The 25,075-nt window shown below is 38.2% G+C and overlaps 1 protein-coding gene across 3 annotated transcripts; it reads right to left on the bottom strand.

Annotated features, from left to right (window-relative positions):
• Positions 1-6,719: 6,719 nt before the first annotated feature.
• stk40 (serine/threonine kinase 40) lies at positions 6,720-24,322 on the bottom strand. 3 transcript variants are annotated; one of them, XM_067405326.1, is made up of 12 exons: positions 23,058-23,272; positions 21,991-22,023; positions 20,263-20,389; positions 19,822-19,907; positions 18,306-18,449; positions 16,776-17,000; positions 15,728-15,780; positions 11,281-11,396; positions 8,999-9,143; positions 8,182-8,301; positions 7,839-7,923; positions 6,720-7,311 (listed from the first exon to the last, which is right to left on the bottom strand). In XM_067405326.1, exons 2-12 carry the CDS (start codon positions 21,994-21,996, stop codon positions 7,093-7,095), a joined length of 1,326 nt encoding a protein of 441 aa, XP_067261427.1. In that variant the 5' UTR covers positions 21,997-22,023; positions 23,058-23,272; the 3' UTR covers positions 6,720-7,092. The 3 variants fall into 3 exon arrangements, with proteins under 3 accessions (XP_067261427.1, XP_067261443.1, XP_067261435.1); XM_067405342.1 differs by lacking the exons at positions 21,991-22,023; positions 23,058-23,272 and adding an exon at positions 24,193-24,322; XM_067405334.1 differs by lacking the exon at positions 21,991-22,023.
• Positions 24,323-25,075: the final 753 nt, after the last annotated feature.

Raw genomic sequence — 25,075 nt, 5'->3', positions numbered from 1 at the left:
GGCACCATATTTGTGGTATCCCTGCTGACTGTCACTGCGTTCCATTCGGAAGGGCTCATCTCTATGCCCTAATCACTTCAAAGGGTTTACCCTCCGGAGTGAGAGCTTTGAAGGGATGAAGGGTGTAGGGGTTGAAAAAACTCTTCTTTTGAAATGCACTTCTGCGTCATCTTAAAGAGACAATCAAGGAAGTGCCTTTGTCGCACATTTTGTACGCTGGTTAACCCCCCAAAAACACGCATTTTGTTTAATGTTAGTTTATTTATTTACGTTAAATATAATGTAGCCTATATTGTATCTATGTATTTGAATATTTGAATGGACTGATAAAGGTAGCTGTAAAGTATTTTTAAGTACAATGTCATTTTCACCATACAGTTATAATGTATACCAAATCTAACTCATATAAATATTACACAGTAGTATAGAAAAATACTATTCATTTATAGGTAAAATCGAACTCCGAGCCCCCTGTACCCGTTCTGTGACGTCAAACAACTTCCCTGTGCAAAGGATCATGGAGACCCGAAATGTCCATCAGTTGTACCCTTCGAAATCCTTCATTCAGAAGGGCCCTTAAGTGGCCAGTTTTGAGCACTTCGGTTTGGAACGACCCTTTAAAATGGCGGCCATGATTGTTTTCATTCCGAAGTGCCCTTCGGAGGGCGATATATCCCGTTTGAAACGCACCGTTCGAGAATAAAAGAGATTACAAGAGTGGAGATAACTAGTAAATAACTCGCAAAAATGGAGAAGCACAGGAAAACTGCGATAAACTCACCAAAGATGCCAGGGACCGTTATTTGGAGAAGTTGTCATCCATTCATAACATAGATCTGTATGAGCTGACTGCAGTAAGTTGGAGTGCTGACCCCGCATTCTACCTAAATCATCATTCTTAAATATTGTAAACTATCTTGTTTATGGTATAAGCACATATAGTGAACAATTTAAAACTATAAATCCCTCGAAGCCCACAGACATTTCACTAATGGATGGGTGCAGGATTTATTTATATTCCGAACGAAGGACTGTGACAACATAGTTGTAACAGCAAAGGTAAGGTCTGCTGTAATGATGATGATGTCATGGTAACTGTATATCATAAGTGCCTGATTAAGGATGGTTTAGTGTTGTGACCAGGAAGAATTTTGAATTATGTAATACTACCCCTTTTTCATGCATTTTTTCTTTATTGCATTAAGTACACAAACCAATGTATAACACAATAAATAAATAATCATAATAAATGTATGTAGAATTTAATAGTGTATTTTATTATAGTGCATTCTGGTATATTATACCTTTAGAGCTATTGCTTAGTTATTGTCCTACATCCACCTCTGTGTTGTCTGGTTCAATGACGTGACAGGTCATTTTTTTTGTCCAAAGGCCTTAAAGAGATAGTTCACCCAAAAATGAAAATTTGATGTTTATCTGCTTACCCCCAGGGCATCCAAGATGTAGGTGACTGTATTTTTTCAGTAGAACACAAATGATTTTTAACTGCAGTCTGTCAGCCGTATAATGCGTGTCTATGGGAACTCCATCTATAAGAGTCAAAAAAACATGCACAGACAAATCCAAATGAAACCCTGCGGCTTGTGACGACACATTGATGTCCTAAGACACGAAACGATTGGTTTGTGCGAGAAAATTAACAGTATTTATATAATTTTTTACCTTTAAAACACCACTATGTCCAACTGCCTTCAGGGTTTAATTTGAATTTGTCTGTGCATGTTTTTTTTACTCTTATAAATTGTGTTGCCATTGACATGCATTATAAGACTGACAGACCGTTGGAGTTAAAAATCATCATTTGTGTTCTACTGAAGAAACAGTCACCTACATCTTGGATGCCCTGGAGGTAAACAGATAAACATAAAATTTTCATTTTTGGGTGAACTATCCCTTTAATAATAATAAAAACAAAGGTATGCCATCCAAAGGAACTAGATCTCTTTTATTGAATCCAAAAGGTTTTAATTATATTTTGCTACAAATAAAGGTATTTTAAAGATTCTGAAGTGTCAAAAGTTCATTCAGTTTAACTGTCCAAAGGCCAATACAGCCATTTCATTTGTGATTAAAATATCTTAAAATGTAATAAATATATATATATATTTTTTATTCTGCTATATGATTTTATAACATTACTGCATACATCCTCTTTCATGGATAAGTTAAACATATGGTTTATATCAGTCTCTTCATCATCAAGCTACACCTTTGTTTTGAATAGGTGACCTCTAGTGGCGAAAATTTACATATTATGCCTTTAAATAATAAAATACATGTAAAATATTTTAATATATAATTTTAAATACATGTAGCCAAATAAATGAATACATATATAAAATGATGATTTATATATAAAATAAGCATAAAACTATTTTTAGGAAATTACTTTAAATTAAAACATTTTAATGTAACCAAACAAAAATACAAATAAAATAAAACATTAACCACTGCTAACTGATCTTCATAAGACGAGATAGGAAAGACAGGAAACTTTTCTGTCTGCAGAAGACAAGAGCTTCACAACCCACACCAAAGCATTCACTATAAATGTCTCCAATTTAACCCCAGTGTCTTGAGTTAGCCAGCAATGTTCTCTGTCTTTAATGTGGGCATTGCTGTAAGGCGTAGCGGTTCACACATTGAATGAAACTGATTTTGAGTCGTAAAACTCGTACTGAACCCCAGGGTTTCAGTAACATCATTCAAACACTTCAAATTAGCTACATTAACCCGAGGCAGACGGAGCTGTTACAAGAGTCTTATAAAGGAGCCGGAGCAACACGTATCATATTCTGAGCATGGTTTCACAGGAAATCAGATCATCAATAAAGGATGTTCAAAAAAAATGTGCTCTGGAGAGCTCGCATGTAAACTCCCATGTGTTGTTTTGAGCACACTAGGGACAGGCACAGCGAAATGAAAACAAACAGCTGAAGAATTTGCTTTGTGAGCAGGGTTTTGTTCAACAGCTCATATGGATGCCTTGTGTGCATTGTAAATGTTTCTTGCCATTTAAAAATCGCTCAATGAAACAGGAGGACATGTGTTGAATATATTAGGGGAGTGATTGCTATCAAAATATGCTTTCAACAGATAAGGGACTTGTAAACTATTGGGCTATAGTTGGTTTTGCAACTCTACTGGGAGATGTACTTTCATGTGTTGAACTGATATGGCTTGCTTCAAACTAGTTCTATGTGTCCAAGTATTTGACTAATAAGGTTTGGTCCACATTAAAGCTTATTCTGGCACACAGGTGAATAGTGACCAGCAACCTTAGAGCTCCAACATCTACACAAACATTCAGATGATTAATGTGCACAAACACAGGCTAAGTGCTTGAGTAAAAGTCTTCTGTAAAAGGGGGGAAACAGACTGATGAAAAGAACATTAAAGATAAAGATTAGTCTTTAAAACACACACACACACACACACTTATACACACAGTTACATTTTAAGGGTTAGTCTGGATATTACAACAAACACTTTAGAACTGCTCTCAGTAATCACATCACCCAAACAAATCAATTTAATTCAGTCAAAACAGTCTGAGAAGACAGTTGTGCATGTAATTTCATATGTCTACCACAAGAGGGCAGAACTGCATATAAAATGCAGTTGTGAGCTTTTTGCTCTCAGACTGTCAAAACACATACTGAGAACTTCACCTAAAATAAGATATTGAGAAAGAATTAAAATGAATAAAAACTAAAAGTGGAACAAAGTCTAATACTGTTATTACTAAAGAAAAAAAAAGAGATTTAAATGCACACCAAAATAATAAATAAAAACATTTACACTTCAACTAGAGACAAAGATTTTCCATATCAAATTTTATTGCTGACATGCATGTAGAGATTTGATGAAGTACAAAAATATGTCTTTTATACAAATTTGTTTTTCATCTCTGTACAATTACCCAGTTTTTTTTTTTTCTTTGACACCATTCTAACCAAGCAGCTTACAACATCAAACGTTCAGGCTTTTGACAAGTTTCATCATGTTTTGTTTAACATCAGATTTAGATTTTCCAGTTTTAGTAAAAGATGCAAAAAAGTAACAACTCTACAGAGAAATCTCCCAATTTATGAAACATCTGCACAAAGTGGCCAAAAAAAAAAGAGAAAAGAAATTCTAAGTCAAACTTAATGTTCAGTATCTTCCCTTGCACTGTCTTTGTAGTCATCATTTGCAAAACACCCACATCCACTCCAATTTCTGCTGCATCTTGTGGCACGTCTTGCTAATTAGAATCATGCACTAATTGCTTTTAAACTGTATACAGAGCTCAACAAAGTACACTTCTCATGCTGCAGACAGAATTTGGACATCACAAAACTGTCTATGCAAGGGGGGTGGGGAGCACTGTTTGCAGTCACTTAGGTAAGGGGCATATTAAACAGAAATTTTTACTAATTTAACTCTTTAATCTAGGATTTTGGTACAGACTAAACAACCACATCAACAGCAGTCATATTGCAACCATACAGATTTGCTATGATATAATGGCTTTTGTGAAAAATCTACGTGGACCTAGGATATAGCCTTGAGGCACTCCTTTTTGTATCTGTAAGGAAAGGACTTTGATTTGTTCACAAATAGTTCCTCTCCATCAAGTCACACATATAATCCACTACAATACTGCTTTATAACCAAATATATTCACATTGAGATGGGAAAAACTAATGCTTTCAAAGGTGGCCTGTGTGGAAACATTGGTGCGATTCTTCAAAATAATAATACCCTGTACTGGGTTTTGCACTACTGACGCCCATTCGCCATTACGATGTCTTTCACACTGGCCAGAGTGCGGTATCATCCTTACCTCGCAAGATAAACTCTACATCGATTCTACATGTCATGCTAATGTGCACATTGACTTAAAATAGAGCTATGCAAAGTCAGTCTCCTAATTAGTGTAGCTTAATATACCGACAGGATTGTTGCAATAATTATTAAAAAAAAAAAAGAAAAAGAAAAGAAAAAGGAAAGAGTCAATAAGACAAAACCTTCACTGAAGATAGAAGGAAAACGTGAGAGATCACAGCAATGCTTTCGAGTGATATATGATCTCTACATTTACTATGGCAGATTAATTAAAACAGCAAATAAATTAAAAGGAAAACAAAGGTATTAAAGTACTACCAGGCTGTATGTCTTTGAGAGAGGAAATTAAAGTGGAGATTAAAAAAGGACAAGCCAAGCTGCTAGTCATGAGCTCAGAGACCTACAGTACTGAATGACCTTTTCATCTATAATGACATGAGTGGAGCCAGACATAAAGGCATTGCAAACTAAGCCACAGGTCCATGCAAGCCAACCGCCTAGTATACTAAGATATATTCTAGCATCAAAAGTACATATTCACTGCTCATTGTTGAATTGAGAATCTGTCGATAATCTAAGGCAAGATATCCCACAGTTATGCTTTATACAATGGGGTAGCTTAAATGGGATTGGAAAAGTCGAATGAGATTAAGAATCGGTTTCCTTGCAATATTCGCACAAAAGAAACGGATTAAGAGGAGTGAGTTTGATGGCATTTCCTTCCTGATGAGCTTGAAATATTTAATAACCATACATGGAAATGAGGGGTAGGTGAGGGAATAAAATTGAAAAACAAAACAGTCCCCTATGCAACGGGTTTCTTTGTATCACTGTGGCCAAAAACGTCCCCCAGCGGCCAATCCTCGATCCCTGAGCTGCAGCTGAAATCTGTGTGGGGAACGAAAGCACCGGAGATAGAGGACATGGCAGAAGATGCACTTTGATGGCTTGGCATGCTATCAGAGGGTGAGCGCTCTAGACGGAGGGACACAAAAGGAAAGGAGGGTTTAAGGGCTGTGCTTATGGGGCTTATCTTGGCTTAGACTTCCGCATGACTGCCGGCTCAGCCGCCCTGCTTCCTGACAGTTTCATCCCATCACCAGCTGTCCCATACCTCATCTTTTTTCCAAGCACAACCCCGCAACGAGTCCCTATGTGATACACACCAAAATCCATGACAGTACCACCAAGCTCAGCTTCTTAAATGTCCGTTGTAGTGGCATATCACATGATTAAATGTACATTTCTGTTTACGATTGGGCGAACGCACAGGAAATGGTAGCCTTGAGCTTTCTGCTGCCTTCTGAACGGACGAAAGCAAGAGGGGAGAGTAACGTACCATATCATCAGCCGGTTTGGATGCCAAGTTAAGCTTTTGGTTGTACGCATCCAGAGACAGATGCTAGCTGCCAACAGAAACCCAATCAAATAGAGGAACGAGAAACATGCGCTGCTATGATTTCAGTAATATGAGGTTATTAGCTTTCTAACTTGTGATACTTAACATCTTCAATGGCAAAAAAAGTGAATAATCTTACTTAAAATGCTACCGTTTTTGTAGGAGAGGATGGAAAAAGCTTATTTAGATTGAGGAAAAACCAATCACTGGTTTTGACACAGAATAGTTACACAACCACAATGCTAATGCTCTTGAGCCTGTGCTTGTCTCCCCCTCAACATAAGGAGTCCTGCTTTCATTAGAACGGAGAGCATTGTTAAAAACTGACCAAGAAAGAAGGAAATAGAGAGATAGAAAAATGGTAAGAGGTAGATTTGCAGTCATAGATACAGATGGGAGCGGAACAGACAAACTGGTTGAGGGGAACAGAACGAAAGGGTTGATCGTGTGATCCGAGGCGTTTCTGTAGAAAGTGCTGGGGGAGAGGTGGGTGGGGAGGGGTGGTTGTGTGTGATCTGCTACATGATTCTGTTGGGGTATTGCTGAAAATGTGTGTGTGTGAGTGTGTGTGTGTCAGATTTGGGCAAGGATTGGCATGGTGGAGGTGGTGTTGGTGGTCAGAGTCTCATTAGACCTGTGTGCCACCCATAGGCAGAGTCTGTGTCCTGTGTCGATGAATGGAGCAACAGAGCACTGAGCTGTTCCTTGGCCCTTGTTTGTGTCTGCCAGACTCGTGCTGTGTGCTCACAAACACGCACATATACACTCTCACACGCAAACGTACATACAGGTGTGTGCCTAGTTCCGAGGCTCGCTCCATTCCCGGTGACAGAATGGCAGTGCTACTTCCGGAGGAAGCGCTGGGCCAGTATTGCTGCATCCAGAGGACTGATGGGCTGAGCGTCGTGGCCAAGGCGCCTCACCGGAGGCACGTTACCAAAATGCCTCTTGCTGAGGAAGTTCTTGGTCTCGTGGATAGTGTTCTTCTCTTCTGCCAACAAGAGCTGTTGCCTCATGTAGTTCTCAAATTCGTACTGAGACGACTCTTCTGTCACTTTCACCTGAGGATATATAATAAGAGCCTGTAAGAACCTCATCATAGTAATGCTGTTTAAAGAGTTTCTATTATTATCAATTCCAGCTTAAGCAAAGACAACTGCAAGCAAGCCACTGGTTGGCTGAAACACTGGCACTTTCAAAACATTGTCAGTTTGGCAGGATTATCAAGCAGAGCAAACCAAGGAATGGTCTGAGTTTAGTGTGAAACTATCAGTTTGTTTGACCAGTGGAAGAGTTTGTGTTCACTAAACCTGTTTGAAAATATGTATTTAACCATTTCATTCACTGCTACCAGAGGAACTATACATTTTGGCCCTTATTTATAAGACACAAGTAAAATCAGTTAATAAATAAATTATAATTAATATGCAATTATAATATATAATCAGTTACATTTTTTAGATTGTTTTAATATAATATTCTTTTATTTTAAATCATTTTAAGTCAACCTGTAGCCCTTGTTTCTCATAAAAAAGGCCCTTCAACCATAAAATTCCATACACTTCTAAATCCCACGAGTGGTACTGACCTCCTGAAGATGTTCGGGATGGTTAAGCTGATCGTCTATGTCTGGCACCACTTGTAGAGGGCCACTCAGCGAGGACACAGATTGCCTGTTTAAAGAAAAAAAAAAAAAAAACTTTCAATGACAAATGGGAATTTTCAGATGTATAGCCAAGGGCCTTTAAATGCATAACTGAAAACTGCACTGGATTGCGAAAATGTGGTGAGACAACATTGCTGACCCAAGATGACATCACCCCATCACATGAATTCCTAAGAAGTTATGTGAACTCTGAAAAAAAAAAAAAAAAAAAAAAAAACTCTTGGCGAAAATTGGAACTATAAAGCTGAGATCAGATGAGACGCACCAGGATGCGATGATGGCGCTCAGAGACTCGAGCACCTCGGTGGCAGTGAGTCTCTGCTGGGGGTCGAGCACCAGAAGCTTCCTGATCAAACACACCGTACTTTCTGATACCCGCCCATCCCTGCACAAACGAAACAGGCACAAAGACACATAAGCATTTCCATTAACATTTTCACAGCTTTCATTTAAAGGAATAGTTCACCAAAAATAAAAAGGTTCCAAGTTCCAAACCTGTATGACTTCCTTCTGTGGAACACAAATACATTTTTAACAATGTATTGGCGATTTCAAGGGTGCAAAAGAACCATAAAATTATCAAAAATTTGATACACTCGTTATTGAGTGTAGTACTGTCAAAAGTACAGACTTTGAGCACTGTTGAGCGGATTCGTAAACACCTGATTGGCCATTGTGTTCACATGCTCATCAGATATGTCTGTGATTGGCTACAATGATCAACACTGGGAGCGTTTGAAAGTAGGCATCTATCAGCGGACCGGACGATTTACCTGTGTAATGCTTTATCTGTGTAAATTCTCGGTAAAGAGAATCATTGTAGCCATAGTAGCCAATCACATATAAATATGTTGTGCGTGTGAACAATGGCCAATCAGAGGTGTTTACGAATCCGCTCAACAGCGCTCAAAGCTTCACATTTTTTCAAATTTCAGTACCGACTTGGTATTGAAGTCGGTACTTTTGACAACACTAATTGAGTGAACTATCCTTTTAAACAAGGGCCAACACAATATTTGCTAATTAACATGTTTAAACACATTTGATTCATATCAAAGCACAGAGATAATGGAGAGACTCACTCAGGGATGGAGTACTCTGCTGCTTTGATCTTGCGGAAGAGCTCTTGAGGTATACTGTCATAGAACGGGAACTGGCCATAGAGCATGGTGAACAGCACCACACCGAGCGCCCACATATCACTGGGTTTACCGCGGTATGGACGACCTACATGGAAACACAAAGTACATTTTCAGCAGGCAGCTCTACAACAGTTTGCTTGTTCAGTCAGACTGGAACTTTATTTTGGAGCAGTAACAAATGCTACACAAGTACATAGATACGAATGCAAAAATATTTTGGTGCAGTATCAAATTTCAAGACTCATTTAGTCTGACAAGACAACTGAAAGGAACTTGTTTGGCAAGCAATGAGCTAACTACCTTAAGAACATTCAATCATAACATACCATTTTTTTTCTTTTCTTTTTTTAATAAAGCAGAGCATATATATACATCTTTATAGTCCCCCAAAACCTATTCACACTCACCATGCTGGTTTGTTTACCACCATAAATGGGCAACAGAACACAACAACATGCATGAACAGCACAAATGAGTCATGGGAACTTGTTTTAAAAGAGTTAATTGGGTACATTTCTGTTTGGTAAACAGCTTGATTTGCATGCTATATTTTTCTGTAAGGTACACATTCTCTTTCTACTTTGACCCTACATATGAGAAAGAGAGGTAGAGGAGAGAGAGAGTGAGCGATGGAAAAACAGTGAGAGGAAGAGAGAGAGAGAGAGAGATAGGGAGAGAGAGCAGGAAGAGTAGTTCCTCTCTGCATGACTCATTGTGATGACTCACTGAAGCAGCTCTCCCTTTGTTCTGCTGTCATATTTGGCTGATTTACTCCCAGTATCTTTGTCATTTTACTGTGAATGGAGACCACAAACAAGAGCTCGACTGCACCTCTATTTAACATGCATGCTCGGAATGCACCATCTAACCAGAGCCTACATCCACAGAGATCTCGGAAAAACCCCGAAAACACGAAAGACAGTTTTGGAAAGGTCGTGTTGTCAGATATTTTTGCTAGTGCATCAACGAAACGAAAAAGATTCGAAAGCAGAGATTTTCAACTTTTCATATAAATAGCGCTCAGCACACGCAGTTCATGGGACATAAATGTACACAGTACACACATTTTTTCTTAAAATAGTAATTTTAAAAATGTTTAACTGACATTTCAGCATTGAATTAACTATAAATGACGCTTCATTTATTTTTTCACTAAGCTGGTGCAGTCTTTGAATTAGGCAAAAAACTAAGTATCTCAGGAGGCAACCCTGAGAGAAGCCCGTGATGCCTCAATGCACAAGTTTTTGAAACCATATGAATATGTTTATATACTTTGTAAATTGTTTCATTGCAAATTTGCTATGCAATGTAAAGAACCAAAGAGATTAATATAATTACATTTCTTTTTAATTGTACTTGACACATTTTATTGTGGGAGGGACAATGAGATATTTAGCTGAAATGTTAGCTTCTAGTATAAGCTTTTTTGGCTTGAAAGTAACTTCCATTTTTTCCACAACAATTTAGGATGATACAACATTTGACTTGCTGAAGACTCTTGAATATTTTATATTATAAGCTAAATATAAAATATAAGCTGAACTATTGACAGCAAAAAACAATATTGACTAGCCACTTTTAAGATTGTGAAAAACAATAAAAATGTGCTGACAGTTATGTACTTACAATGAAGCTGCACGTTGAAAACGCACAACACTCCACAGACATCCACCATAAGTATTTCTGTACATGTGTTTTTAGAAACTAAAAATTTTATATAAAAGTCCAAATATTTCCTCTTTTGACTACTTAAATGTACCTATACCTATAAACATACATAAACCTCATTTGACTACATAAATGTTTGACAGATAAGATAAACAGTGAATCCCATGTACTGAAATTATATCACTTGAGTGAGCTTCAGTTCCACACAAAGAGATTATTTGGAAAGATAAACCTTGTGATATGACCGCTGTTAATTTTATCCGCTGTGCTGCTAAGATCTGCCCGAGGCCATGACAACAAGCTTCAAGGAAGAGTTTGGTATTGAGTCGTTGATGAGCTAACAGGTCATGTCTTGCGGCACACAACACAAATAATGACTTTAATAAATGTAACTATTGCTCATCTATGCTGACGGTTTGTGATTAGGGCCGTGTAGGTGGTTGGGTTTATGAGTTTTGATTACAGTGGTGACATGGAGGGTGAGTCATGTGAGTCACACACATAAACACACACACACACACACACACGCTCAAGCAGAGAAGCTGGATTCTCACCACTTAGGACATCTGGACTGATGTAGGCTGGACTGCCTCGCTGGTCCTTTAACAGATCTTCCTCACTCACCAAATGCTTGCCAAGGCAAAAGTTTGTGATGGTGATCCGATGGGTCCTGCAACACACAAACACAACACACCGATGACGTCAAAAAACATCCATGAATTCCCGCATAAGGTCGCTCTGTTTATTAACAAGACAGCTTGTGAAATCTAAATGTGTCTATGTAAACAAGTCCAGGTCATAATTTACCACAAAATCAAAAGTGAAACAAGACAAAATTATATTTAATAAAGAAAATTAGAAATTTTAAGCTTCATTGCACCGTAACATTTTCATTACATGACAACTTATTTTGTACTAAAGAAAAGGCATAAATTCTCTTTATGCTAAAAAATTAAATTAAATTAAAATTAATTAGAATTTTGGATTGCGATTCAAATATATTTACGTTTTTAGATTCACCCTCAAAGAGCCCCGCAAAATTAATTTCTGCTGTCTGGATTAGTGCGGAATACACACATATACATAAACACACACATTTTTACACTATATTATGCTTATCAAAACGAATCTCTAACTGTTGTTAGGCGAGTCGTGTTTGTATCTGTGCAAACATGCCTATGATATTTTTGTCTATGTCATTAAATCTAATCTGTGGCAGGGAGCCATTCTGCCTTTCCAGAAAGCAGAACCTAACATGACAGAACACACCGTGACTGCACTTGACAAACAAGTGAGTCACCTGTGGCTTCTCACAAGCTCAGGGATGACTAATCTTTGTACCTCAGAGAGGAAAGAACAGCACTTTTTCAGTGACAGGCATGCAATGAAAACAAGCACACCAACATACACAGAGACCCTTTCATGTAAAAAATGCATTCACATTTACAATGAGCAAAACTAACGCATCAGCTGACAGAGCTGAACCGAGGGACCTCCAATGTGAGAATTCACACAGTCAACAGCTGTAATCTCCCTTCAGTCAAAAAAAAAAAAAAAAAACCCTCTTAAAAAACATCTACATCTCTCAGCTACATCCTCTTTTCCCATGCTTCCCCAGTTAAGCTCTCACTTTCACACCCTGAAAGTGACTGTCACACTTACGCCTAACAGTTACAAACAGGCTTGTTTCAGAAGCGTCGTTTTTCCCAGAAGAATTTCTTACTGGTTTAAGGCTGATTACTATCTTCATTTAAAAAGGAGGGTCATGATTAAATTAGATTATAAGTGAAAACGGAGGCTAAATTAGTCACAATGGACTATATGGGAAAAATGCTATACATTCTACACAGCATCTGTACCAGTTAGTTTTCAGTATACCTTTAATGGTGTATAAATAGTCAATTTAAATAACTAAAATCAACAGTATTTTTATGAACTGGATCCACTAAGATCCAGTTAGCTCACACTCTTCGACAATTTGTGCGTTTTAAAGCATTTGAATACATAAAATAGTTTTGTGTTGCACGGAGACGACTACGTCGTTTTTGCATGGCAATTTCTCGTGTTGTCAATGTTTTCAAATGACATGCTCCTAAATGCCACAAATTGGTTGCCTTACATGTCGTTCTTTACATGCAGCATCAAATTCCTGCTAGTTTTATTCTTCATAAACGTTTTAGCCTAAATGGAAGCTTTTATCTGGTTTCATCATGACTGTTTTAACTGCTTTGATTCCCGAAATAAAAAGAAAAAAAGTCAGCAAGTGTTTCTCCTCAGGACATTCTCATTGCTCATTCTCCTCTTCCTGCTCAAGTGAAGAGACCAAGAAGCCTCCCGGTCTCTCAGTGCTACTAAAATTAGCCCCTGTTGATGGGAAAAGTTAAATGGTTTAAGCGCAAGAGGAAGTCTCGATGTTGAAATCCGGTCAGAACTGCCTCTGCTGGGTGAGGTTAATGTGGGATTTTGATGCAATTGTTTGGTATTGGAGTTCCTTTGCTTGGGCAATCTGTGCTGTAAGAGGAACAAAGCTAATAGTGAAAGCAAATGTGCAGATCAGGCAATTTGTTCACTTTTATAGAGTCTTGATGGTGACAGCCATATGGTGCTCCCTGAAGAGCGGAGTGTGTAAGCTGTGAAGGAGTGAAAAAGAGGTATGAAATGATGGCAACAAATGCTTGTGAAATGTGAAAGAAGCTTCTGCACTACATGCCAGTTATTGACAAAATGCTGATAATAAACAAAGCCTTCCCAGGTTGATTCTGGAGAGATGCAGAAAGCTCCACAGATATTACATGTCAGAACCAGATTCAGTAGTCATTTTTGAAGGCCCAAGTATCATGTCATGGACCACTTATGACTAATACCGAGTACTTTCCATTCCACCCAAATCCAACAGTCTGCCGGCTGGGCAGGGTCACACAGACAGTAGGATCAGAAGGGTATTTAGAGAGTGAAAAAGCGAGAGAGGGGGGAGAGAGAGCGAGAGAGAGAGAGAGAGAGAGAGAGAGAGGTCTGCCAGCATTACATGAGTGTGACTCAGCTCTGAGCTATGAATCCTTTGGCAGAGGGCTGTATTATCTCCAGCTGGGACACAGTGTTCTGCTCTCTTGCTGAACTGAAGCAGACAGACCAGACTGCTCGGTTTCATCACCATAGGGTCCAGTGACAAGTATGCATACGTGTGGATGTTTTCTTTTGCCGTTCAGCAATGCAATACTGGTCATCTTAATTGACACCCATGGAAAAGGCTTAAAATGCTTGACTCAACAATGGCACATGCAAGATACTAAGAAAAGAAAAAATAAGGAAATAAAAAAACACCAGGCATAAATGAAAACTCACGTGTTACTCAATGTTCTTATTTCATAACTTCCCAACTCTTCTGAGAATATTTATAATTGCATCTTGGTAGTTTTTTTTTTTTTTTAAAAAGCCATTTTATTTTGGCGTTGATAAGGTTTTTTAATGTTTTTGAAAGAAGTCTCTTATGCTCAACAAATCTGCATTTATTTGATCAAAAACAGTAAAAACAGTAATATTTTGAAATATTATTACAATTAAAAATTTTAAAATGTAATTTATTCCTGTATGGCAAAGCTGAATATCCAGCAGCCATTAGTCCAATTTTAAGTGTATTAGAGGAAACCATGATCCATTTTTTTTTTTTTTAAATGCATTTTTTTTTAAACAACATAAAAGTCTTTACGGTCACTTTTACTTATTTCTTTAAAAAAAAAAATATATATATATATATATAATATATATATATATATATTTTTTTTTTTTTTTTTTTTTTTTGCCTTGTACCGTGCCCTGGCCGGAGCATGCTTAAGTCATTTATGATGCAACTTTTTGTTTTGAAGAAAACCGAAAGAAAAGCACTTGTGCTAATAGACTGCCTAAGAGATTTTTCATTTATGCCGTGCAGCGATTTTCACTTGATTGTGCTGCACGTATCAAAAGAATATTATGGAGACAGCTGACATTGATGGAGGAATTTGCAGCTTTACTTGCCAACTACAATTCCTGTATATCAATAAAGTGAGAACCAGACCTGCTATAAACCTAAATATACTCGATTTATTTAAATTAATTTAAAAGTGCCCTATCCAAGTAGTAATAGAAGATGTTTGCTGTCGTAATGATGACAATATCGCACACAAAAGTAGTAGCTGTTCTGTGCTCCAGCGTTGTTAGCAATTACACTATATGCACACCGAGCCCAACTGCACCATTTCAAGAGGGCCAGGGATGGTTAAATGAAATCAAATGGTCTGGTCAAATGAACCAGACTTTTCCTGTAAAGAGACAAGGGAGAGGATAAGATGAAAGAAACTAGCCCTACTCCTCTTCTCTCTACAAATGCCACTGAGCTTATATGGTGTGACGGGTTTCGTAATTAGACAAGCTGGGCACTTATGTGACCAAGCTACAATATGCGACAACTCAGTGGCGAGCAGCACATGCTGGCAAATGTGACAGGCAGAACTGAGGATTTTCAATTAGTCAGTAACTCTCTTGTTCCTCAGGACATTTGAAATGGCAGAGACAACAGAGCTGTGTTTAGAAGCCTTCCCTTTCTACACGCACGGCAGAAAATACACATGCACACGGCACATATGGTGTTTGGAGAGGGTCTTTATGGATGAGGGATTGGGAATTCCACCAAACCTATCTGATTCACAATGCTTGCCGACCTCAGATGCCTTCAAGCCAGCATGTGCGGTTTTACCCCCCTTCCCTGGCTCCATAGCCCTCTCCTTTTTTCCAGGGAATGAACCAGGGGCACGTTCCACGCCTGTTCGTTTTAACTGGGATAGATTCCCGCTGCTCCCTCCCCTCCCTCTTCAGCCTGTGGGGATGAATCACACTCGCACTAAGAGCTCAAGAGGAGACGGGTCAATGAGGCCAGACGGTGCTCCATGAAACCCCAACAGAGAGCTGAGCGCACAGAAAACTCCACTAGCACAGCAGGTAAAAGGAAGAGGAAAGACATCTTACCTTTTATTAAGCACCATGTTTCCAAGCTTCAAGTCTCTATGCACGATGTTCTTCTACAATGGTAAGAACAGTGTACGGTTACAACATATACCTGAAGATGTGGGCTACACTTTGGAAAGCATGCAAACTGACAAATCATCATAGCAGTATATTACAGAAAACTGACATGCATCATTCACCACATTAACTTAATGTGTTTTTCATTTTACTTCTGCAAAACGACAAACTTCCCAAAAAACAAACTATTCAATGAGGAAAACATTTTATACATTGGAAACCATAGTAAAAAAAAAAAAAAAAAAAAAAAAAAACACAGTAGCAAAATAATAAAAATATAGGTAAATAAAAATAAACTGAATCCAATGTGACTGGCATTGCAATCAAATTATAACTAGTGCTGTCAATCGATTAAAAAAAATTAACTAATTAATCGCACATTTTTTTCTGTAATTAATTGTGAATAAAAAACAAAAAAATAACTAATTTAAGTTAACAAAACAATCTTCACACAAACCCATTATAATAAATGTCATTTACCTGCGGCCATCCTACCTGTCTAACAGGAAATATAAAGATATTGTCAAAGTTGTCAAACACGTTACAGTCTTCACTGCATAAATGACAAATTAAATAGATTAATCCTTGTTAAAGCTACAATTTACTCTGTTACCTTGTTATTTGATTAACATTAATGACAGACATCACAGCAACTTGTTTATTAGGCTGCTGTAACTTTAAGACCTACCCCTGCTGAATATGATGCGGATCTGATAACCATTTCATTTTCTCACAACTCTTTAAGTTCATTTAAGATGTTATTTAACTAATTTATGACTGCTCTTATACGGATACTCGACAAAATGGGCATCGCATGCGTTAACGCGCTAATTTTGACAGCACTAGTTATAACTAATAATGAAACTAAAAATCATTTTTGCTAATTGAAAAAGCTGGGGGAAAAAATCTGATAAAAAACAAACGAAAAAAAAAAAAATTGTCAATTTTGATTTATTATTGGCTTTAAAACCAGTTCACCATGGCAGCTCACCTTATGTAATGCCTCCACTACTCTCACCACATCATAGAAGATAACGATGGCCTCGCGCTCGCTCAATCGTTTCTCTTTGATGACATAATGCTGCAGGTTGATGAGGTCGGCAGTCTTGTCGCTGAAGTCGTGGGCACAGAGGCAGTCGAGCACCAGACAGATTCGTCTCTTCATCTTCCGCACTTTGTTGGCCTCCATGTCCTCGACAATCTCACAGGAGCGGTCCTGAGATGGAGAAAGAGATAATGCGTTATAAAAGTTTTGCACAGACAATAATTGCAGGGACAGCATAAAAGACTTTACCTCAGCCAACCCAGCAGTGCATTTAACAGTGTCTAACAAAGAAAATGGATACATAACCACACCATTAAGCTTTTGAATGGAGCGGAGAAGAAAATATAGTGTTTCAAGTACAAGATGACGCTAATGTACCGGTGGTACAAAAAAGGAAAGCAGCGATTCTCCTGTATGACTCGCCATGTGCAACAGCTTGAATGATGAAAGCCCTCCTTCGGTCACCTGAGACCGGGGTCAAACAAGGGGCACAAATCGATCGGCAGTGTGGTTTGTGTTTGCAATGACTGCGCCTCCGAACACAAGAGGCGATCCATAATTAACTGGCCCACTCTAGAGACAAGCTATAATAAACCAATCAATACTGCAAGCTTCAATGAATGGCCCTGACAGCACAGTACGGCTTGTTCTGCAGACAATTTCCACCGGGGAAGAAAGGAGAGGTCTATGATATAGTTAAAAAGCCGAGGCAAGAGAGGGAGGGAAAAAAAAGCATCTTAAAGAGAAAGTAAGTGGTGAGTCACTGCGAGCACTTTGTGATGAAAATGAAAACAACTGAAGGAACAAATTAAGTTGTGAGACAGAGGACATAGAGAAGGGGGAGGGAATCTTTAAGCGTCTCAAATCGACTCAATTTTGATTCAAAGAGTCACAGCCAGATTCCAAAACAAGTTTATGCTTTTCAAATTTTAAAAGACAAATCTTTGGTGAGTCAAGGCAGACTGTGTACTCTCATCCAAAAATAGAAATAGAAAAAAAAAAAGAAAGAGATAAAATAGAAGAGATGGCTTAGCTCTGAAAAAATGAAATGCACCATTAGAGAAAAACAGTTAATTTTGTGATTAATCAGCATGTTTTCTGTGAAAGAATGATACATTTTCAATAATGTGATGCATTTTGTCCTGTGTAAATGTAGAGCCGGTGGCTGACAGACATCACAATGTTTGAGCCGGCATCGTGATATTTCCCGGTGGACATCGTCTGATGCCAATTTGGTAGACATCGCCCAACCCTATCTAAATGCATGATGCTAAATTTTGCTCTCTTTTTTTTCATAACAATCATTAATTCACAATTAAATACTATTTGTGTAGCTCCAAGCAGAACCAGTGTGCATCAATGAATCACTTTTCCCCACTCCTGATGTACAAGATGCCAAACAATTCCAGCAACTGCACAAATAATGCATCTTGATAGACATTAAAACCTGTAATGACACATTCTACACATTCTTACCTGGAAGAGGCCGTGATGGTGTACCACTCCTTCTTGGTTGGAGAGCAGTGACAGTAAAGAATACTCTGTATGCAGGAGCATTTTGCCTTGCCTTTCTTCCTGTGTCTCTCCCGCCGTGTCCCCACGTTCTTCCAGGGTCAGAATCTACAACAAAGGTCAAAGGTAAGAAGACACCATGCCACTAGATCCTGTTTTAAACCTTCCTGGGGGTTTCTTATCTTCAATGTGATAGAATACTAAGCTATCAACGATCTTGAGGCAATACAGAGGGTCCATTAAAAGCTTTATCTACAGAGTGGTCAAAGATAAGTCCCAACCATGTCCTTCAACACATCTGGACAACGATCTGAGAGACACTAGACTCAGGGGCAAGGAAGAGTAGGGTCAAAAAGGTCAGACTCCAGGTTGACAAGCACCTTTCGTTCAAGCCCATAACAGGCTGGTCCATAAACAAAAAGGTTTGATGGTCATCTCTGAACCAGAGGTGGTCATGAATTGGACGGGATTGTAGAGATTTGTTGAAGCAGGTCAAAGGTTCATGCAAACAGTTGGACACACAGGGGCTTTTGTGTTCAGAAGCAGTCTCACTTCCCTGGTCAGAACATGTTTGAATCACATGGGAGGGTTTTTGTGAGGTGATACAGAATGAGACAGTTTACATCTGGTATTAAAAGCCATTTTTGTTGAGCCGATCCCCAATACATATGTAAACAGGGATGAAAATGTTTGTAGGGCTGAGAAAAAAAAAAATAAAAATTTTACCTCACTAATCAAGATATTCAGAAAGAAGTCTGATGGATTCTTCACTGAATGAACTTACTGAATCTAGAAAAGCTACTGAATAAACATTACATTTTATATATACATACATACAAGACACAGTTTAAAAATGTAGGGTCAGAATTTTGTTTCTTTTATTAAGCAAAGCGATAAATTGATCAAAAGTGGCAACAAAAATGCTGAATACCAATAAATGCCGTTTTATCTTTCTATTTATCAAAATGTCCTGAAAAGTTTATTGCCAAAAAAATATTAAGCAACTGTTTTCAACGTTGAAAAAAAAAAAAAAAAAAAAATTTCATTGAGCACCAAATCACCATATCAGAATGATTTCTGAAGGATCATGTGACACTGGAGTAAGGGCTGCTAAAAATGTTGCCATTACAGGAATAAATTAGATTCTCAAAACAAATTAAAACACAAGAGTTATTTTAAATTGTGCTTATATATTTCATAACATTACAGTTTTCACTGCATTTTAAATAAATATATGCAGCCAAGGAAAAAAAAAAATAATCTTACCGACACAAAACTTTTGAACGTGAATCAGAAAATCTGTATCGATACCCTGCACTGATGTTTTTTGACCGTATTCCTCAACCAATTTTTCCACTTAATGCAACCCGATCACAAATAGTCACAAGAGATGAATTTGGGACCAGATATAAATGGTGTACCGTCACGCCTGACCACTTGATGTTAATACCATGTAAACAAGGCCTAAAAGAGTACTTACTTTTAGCTGGTAGAAATCATCCGTCCCATCTTTTCTGGCTAGACACTGAACTATACTCTGCACGGGAGAGTTTCCCAGCCGTGGGCCTGTAGAGATGGGGAGGGATAGAGAAAAGGAGTGTGAACGGATGCAAAAGGTACAGTCAGTGTAGAGCACAGCAATTTCCTTTGAAGCCAATCATAAATACTCTTATCACAGTGCTCTGCACTACCACGTCACACTGTGACGGGTGCATTTCAAAGGCAAGACTGCAGTGTGATAGTGACATACAGGGAAAGACCTGAGGATTCAGAAGTGAAGCAGTCAATTCAAAACATTCCTGCAATTCTTTTCAAACAGAGGCCTCCGAACGGACTCTATACCCCCTCCTTCGCTTGCTTGCATAAAAACACAAAAAGACAGGGCTGGGCTAGTATTGAAGATTCACCCTTGGTGGCTTACCTAAAACAAAGGGACCAGCTCTCTTAGCATTGTTGCCAGATATCCCAGGACAAAGGAGCTTGCTGGGTCTGCCGGATGATTCTCCAGCCCCTCGTTCCGAAGCACGGCGTTTGGACATTCTGCAGATCTGAAAAAGTCAAAAACATTAAGACGGTGTCAATACAATAAAATCGATATAACAATCTTACATGCAACCGTGGCTTCTTGACTATAAACAAAACTCCAAGCGCACCCAAACAATGTAACCCTAGGACACTGATTCATTGCATTCTTGCCTTGAGGGACAATAGCCAATCCAATGAGGTCTTTAAATACAGTGCCAAAAAAGTGTGAGCTATAAAGAGGGCAAATAACAGGTGGGGGAAGGAAATCTAGCAAAAGCCATGCCCTCCCCGACACCTCAAAACGGTCAGACACCATTAACAGCTCTGCCCCTGTATGAATGATCCATCAGATCCACATGCATTTGCATGAGCAAAGATTAGCAGCAGGTGTGAACCGTTGATGTGACTTCCGTGATAGACAATAGAAGCCCATTCACAAATGGTGCCACAGACCCATTCTCAAGCTCAAATTAACTAAAATAACCCTGACTCTTGAACTCATGTTTCCCCCCTTTCACTATTTGTAATCCTTCCGTTCCTTAATCTGCATGGGTTTATCTGCAAATCTCTGTGGCGTAATCTAGATTTTACAAGATTTTCATACTGACCGGTATGTAACAGGAAACGTTTCGAAAGCATAAATGTTCAGACATCACGATGAAGTGCAATAATTATGGCCAAATATTTACGTTAAAGACTTATTGATTTTATAGGAGGCCTGCTTGTTTTGTTGGATAAAGGGTTCTTGTATAATCTGACAATTGTATCCGTGGTTCTACAGACAGATATAGTGTGATTCATACAAACCCTGAGGTTTGCACTGGTAGCAATTTGTCAGAAATATGAAATGCTGCTGTTTGACACCAATGGTAGCATGACACACGCAGCCTCCAGACATCATATCACGATGCGAACGGGGAGTGGGGGAGCGCATTTAGCATCGCGGGCAGTTCTGCGCCCCTTGAGCTCTTCAAAATCAATCTCAACTCTGTTTAAATTAAGGGACAATACAGAGACTGGGCATGAAATCCCAGTAATAAAACATCAATCGTTGTGCTCTAATAGCGAATATATGCAAAGCAGAGCTAAAAAGGCACCCGAATTTTGAATTCAGAGTTACACCAGACAGTTGTGATTCACATTTAAGCTATAAGCTTGGTTGAATTGTAATTTTGAATGAAACAGACATTCAAATGTAATTCTGCAACAGATCACACAGCTTGTCTCGAGGACGTAGGAGGGGGTACAGTTGGCTGTTATAGCAGATCATTTTACACGTTTGCAGCTTTTTGTCTTTCTGGACCCAGACTGTTGACAATGTGACAGACGGGGGTGAGAGACGCGATTTCTTTCTCATCAACCCTTTTATTATGCATTATTGGAGATTTGACATCTTAAAAACACCAAGACTGTGTCTGGCACAGCCAAGACTGAAAATCTGACCTGCAACCTGAAAGAAAAAGAATTAATCTATGGGTTGGTATTAAACCATCTGCAATCATTTTAGGCCATGCCAAACATTAATGCGCTGCCACTAAGATGCACATATGCATACAAAGACACAATATTGAATCCATGTCAACACTAGTAAATGAAATTCTCAGGAAGTATGTCTTTTACTCACCCTCATGTTGTTTCAAACCTGGATGACGATCTTCTGTGGAACAAAAAAAGGAGACACTAGACAATCTCAGCCAGTATTCACTTTCATTGAATGGAAAAAAAACGTAATGAAAATGAATGGTGACCGAGTGTGTCAGTGCCTAATATTCAGCTTTACATCTCCTTTTGTGTTCCACTGAAGAAGAAAAAAAAAACATGTCTGGAACAACATGACTGTGAGTAAACAATGAAAGAATCTTCTTTTTAGATGAACTATGCCTTTTAACGACAACATGCTGATGATGATGAAACCATGCTATATGAAAGATTACTCATACTGCATTGCAATGAATGGATAGAGTGTGGTCATCTTATGGCATTATGCACACATCACAGTCATTGGAGAAGTGAAATATCATCCCTGCATGATTTAAACGCTCTGATCCACAGTGTAGCAGAACATTTTAATATTTTATTAGATCTAAATATACTAGCTGTCACTGCATACAAACTTGAGAACCTGGCAGCCTTCGAGCCACCGGCAGGCAGTTTGACGCAACCCGTATCAGATGCGCGTTTTGCACACGTTTTGTTTGATATTTGGATGTCTAAGATTTGTGGTGTGTAAAAACAAGTGACTAATGTTTCCATTTATAGTTAGACAACAGCAGAGGGAATAGAGACTGGAGCACTGCAGTGTGATCACAACAGAGTACACGGCGTACACCGACGAACGCTGTCAACCAGCTACAAGAAAAATAATAACAATAATCACTAGTATAAATGGCTTAAATAAGTGTGTGTATAAGGAAACAAAGCTCGTGCACTTATTAAAAGAACGAGCCTATTTGACTCGTCTTAGCATTTGCAAGCGAAACTTAAATAGAAAGCTTATTTTCTATTTGCATTCTTGCTTGTATAGTCTATACCTCAAAATATTTAAACCGACGACAATTTAACCGTTGCAAAAGCATGTTAGTCTGAATTTCAAGACAGAAATAAACACCACAAAGCCAGTGAGTTCACCGTGTCCCTTTAACAGCCTGTGAAAATCTCCTCAGCCGACCGAAGGGCCATTTAACAACTTACCAAAACCGCCGAGGGAATCCTCTGTCGTAGACTAATTCTCACTCATTTCTGGCCGGTTAAACGTTCAGCAGGGACGCACCGACATTTACACTCCACCACGAAGCGGTTTGTTTCAAGCGAACTGGAGAAATTTCACGATTACCGACAGAGGTTTTGAGGGAAAAGCCTTCTTAGGACAACTGATCACATCTTTCCATAGCAGCACCACCTGACAACGGAAATGACGCACATGCTGTGAGTGACAGAGCGTCGCGGCCAATAGAAAATGTTCTTTGGAGTTCCCGCCCCCTTACGTGCGTTCTTGAGATTGGCATTCTTCGCTTGGTGTGGAATGAAAAACGTACACACTATGTAAATGAGCAGTAGAGTACTACTGCATAACTCCAGTCAAGTTTTGATAAATGTGCGGTTTTGTGGAATAAAATAATAATTTGATGTATTACGATGGAAATCCGTCGCCATATACAAGGAATGAATTAGGCATAATTAAAATTCACTCATTACTAACGAAATAGACACTCATTCTTGCACAAAACAAGTTACAAAACTGACAATGTTTATGCATGTAAGAAATTATTTTGGATTAATATGAACATAATCAGAGTTTTTACAGAACGTGCGAACTCTTCCATTCCTCACGTTTGTTTTTATTTGTATTCACTTATATTTACAAAAATTAAACATCATTATCAGACATAGCAGGGATGCTTCTATAAAATATTAATGTGTAGGCCTATTAATATCTAAATTGAGTTATATGAACTGCAGACAGGTGGATATAAAGGTTATGAGTCATACCATTATTGTGCTGAAATAAATAATATTCAATTCACATTTATTTGTATAGCACTTTTCACAATACATATAGTTTCAAAGCAACTTTACAGAGAATGCATGTCAACATTACAATTTAGAGAATATCAATATCAAATGGAGAATATCAATAAAATATAATGTTGCATTTGTGTTGAGAACATTCTTATATGTCTGATCAATTTTAAAGTGGAAATGTCACTTTAAGAAACTGCAGATAAAGCTGATGTATGTCAAGAATCAGTGCCAGGTGAAATAAACATGGCACATGGATTACACCAAGACTAAAGGGTAAATTAATAGATAAATAATGATGTACTACCTCTGTTCACGTGAGCACAGCAAACCTCTGGGGGTTTCTTGCATGCACAAGACCCTCGAGATCGTATCCAATTTTAGATCCCCCAAAACTAACCAGCTTCACCCACAACAGCAAGTTTCAATTTAGTGGGCTGGTGCAGGACTGCATGTCAAACAGAGAGTGTTTTTAAAGGGCAGTAACTGATTTAAGGCTGTGCTGTCTTCCTGTCTTGACTCAGCATGGCCTTTGCCTTAAACCACATGAAACACTTTTATAAGCCTGTGGCTAAACATTGGCCAACCCACGGTGTGTGGGGTGGAAACTGTGAATCATGCTTTACTAGTGCCCATGCCTGATAAAGAAACAGTGGTATTGAAAAAGATTGCAAGGACAATTTCACAAGGACATGAACCTTACTATAATGTCTGGACTTAGCGTGATTACCTCTAGTTCTTTACTTTCCTTCAAATAACCCATCTCTTGTTATACTGGAATAACAATTCATTTAAAATGTTAAGAATAAGATTATTTGTGTCATTATTAAAATATTACTATGTAAAATAACAAATTCTCAGACAAATGTTAATGGTGCTTTATGTGTGTGTGCATGTGCGTGTGCAATTTTATAACATGGAGGGTTTATGAATATGAATATTCTATCGGTTTCCCAAAATATGATTCATATGTATTTTATTTTCACAATATTTCCAAGAAATTTTGAGTCAGTCGCTTTTATATCTCAGAAGTTAGTGTACTGAGATCTGCGACTTCTCCAAATTATTCCTTTAAATGATTCTTATTTGTTAAATGATTCTTTCAAACGATTCATATTTGAAAAATTCATGTTGTTTGACTAGAATGCACCCATGTCAATACATATGAAAGCCATTGTTTTTTTTTTTAT

This window comes from Chanodichthys erythropterus, chromosome 2 (genome assembly GCF_024489055.1).
Source record: "Chanodichthys erythropterus isolate Z2021 chromosome 2, ASM2448905v1, whole genome shotgun sequence".
In the NCBI taxonomy this organism is placed as follows: Eukaryota; Metazoa; Chordata; class Actinopteri; order Cypriniformes; family Xenocyprididae; genus Chanodichthys; species Chanodichthys erythropterus.
The sequence above is the reverse complement of the archived record's forward strand: the minus strand, read 5'-3'. Positions and strand labels throughout refer to the sequence as shown.

Excerpts from the sequence above, each read along its gene's own strand:
- stk40 (XM_067405326.1), bottom strand. Across the intron at positions 18,450-19,821 it reads ATGATTTCTACCAGCTAAAA|ATTCTGACCCTGGAAGAACG; the intron begins GTAAGTACTCTT and ends CCTTTGTTGTAG. Across the intron at positions 7,924-8,181 it reads AGCGCCATCATCGCATCCTG|GCAATCTGTGTCCTCGCTGA; the intron begins GTGCGTCTCATC and ends TTCTTTAAACAG.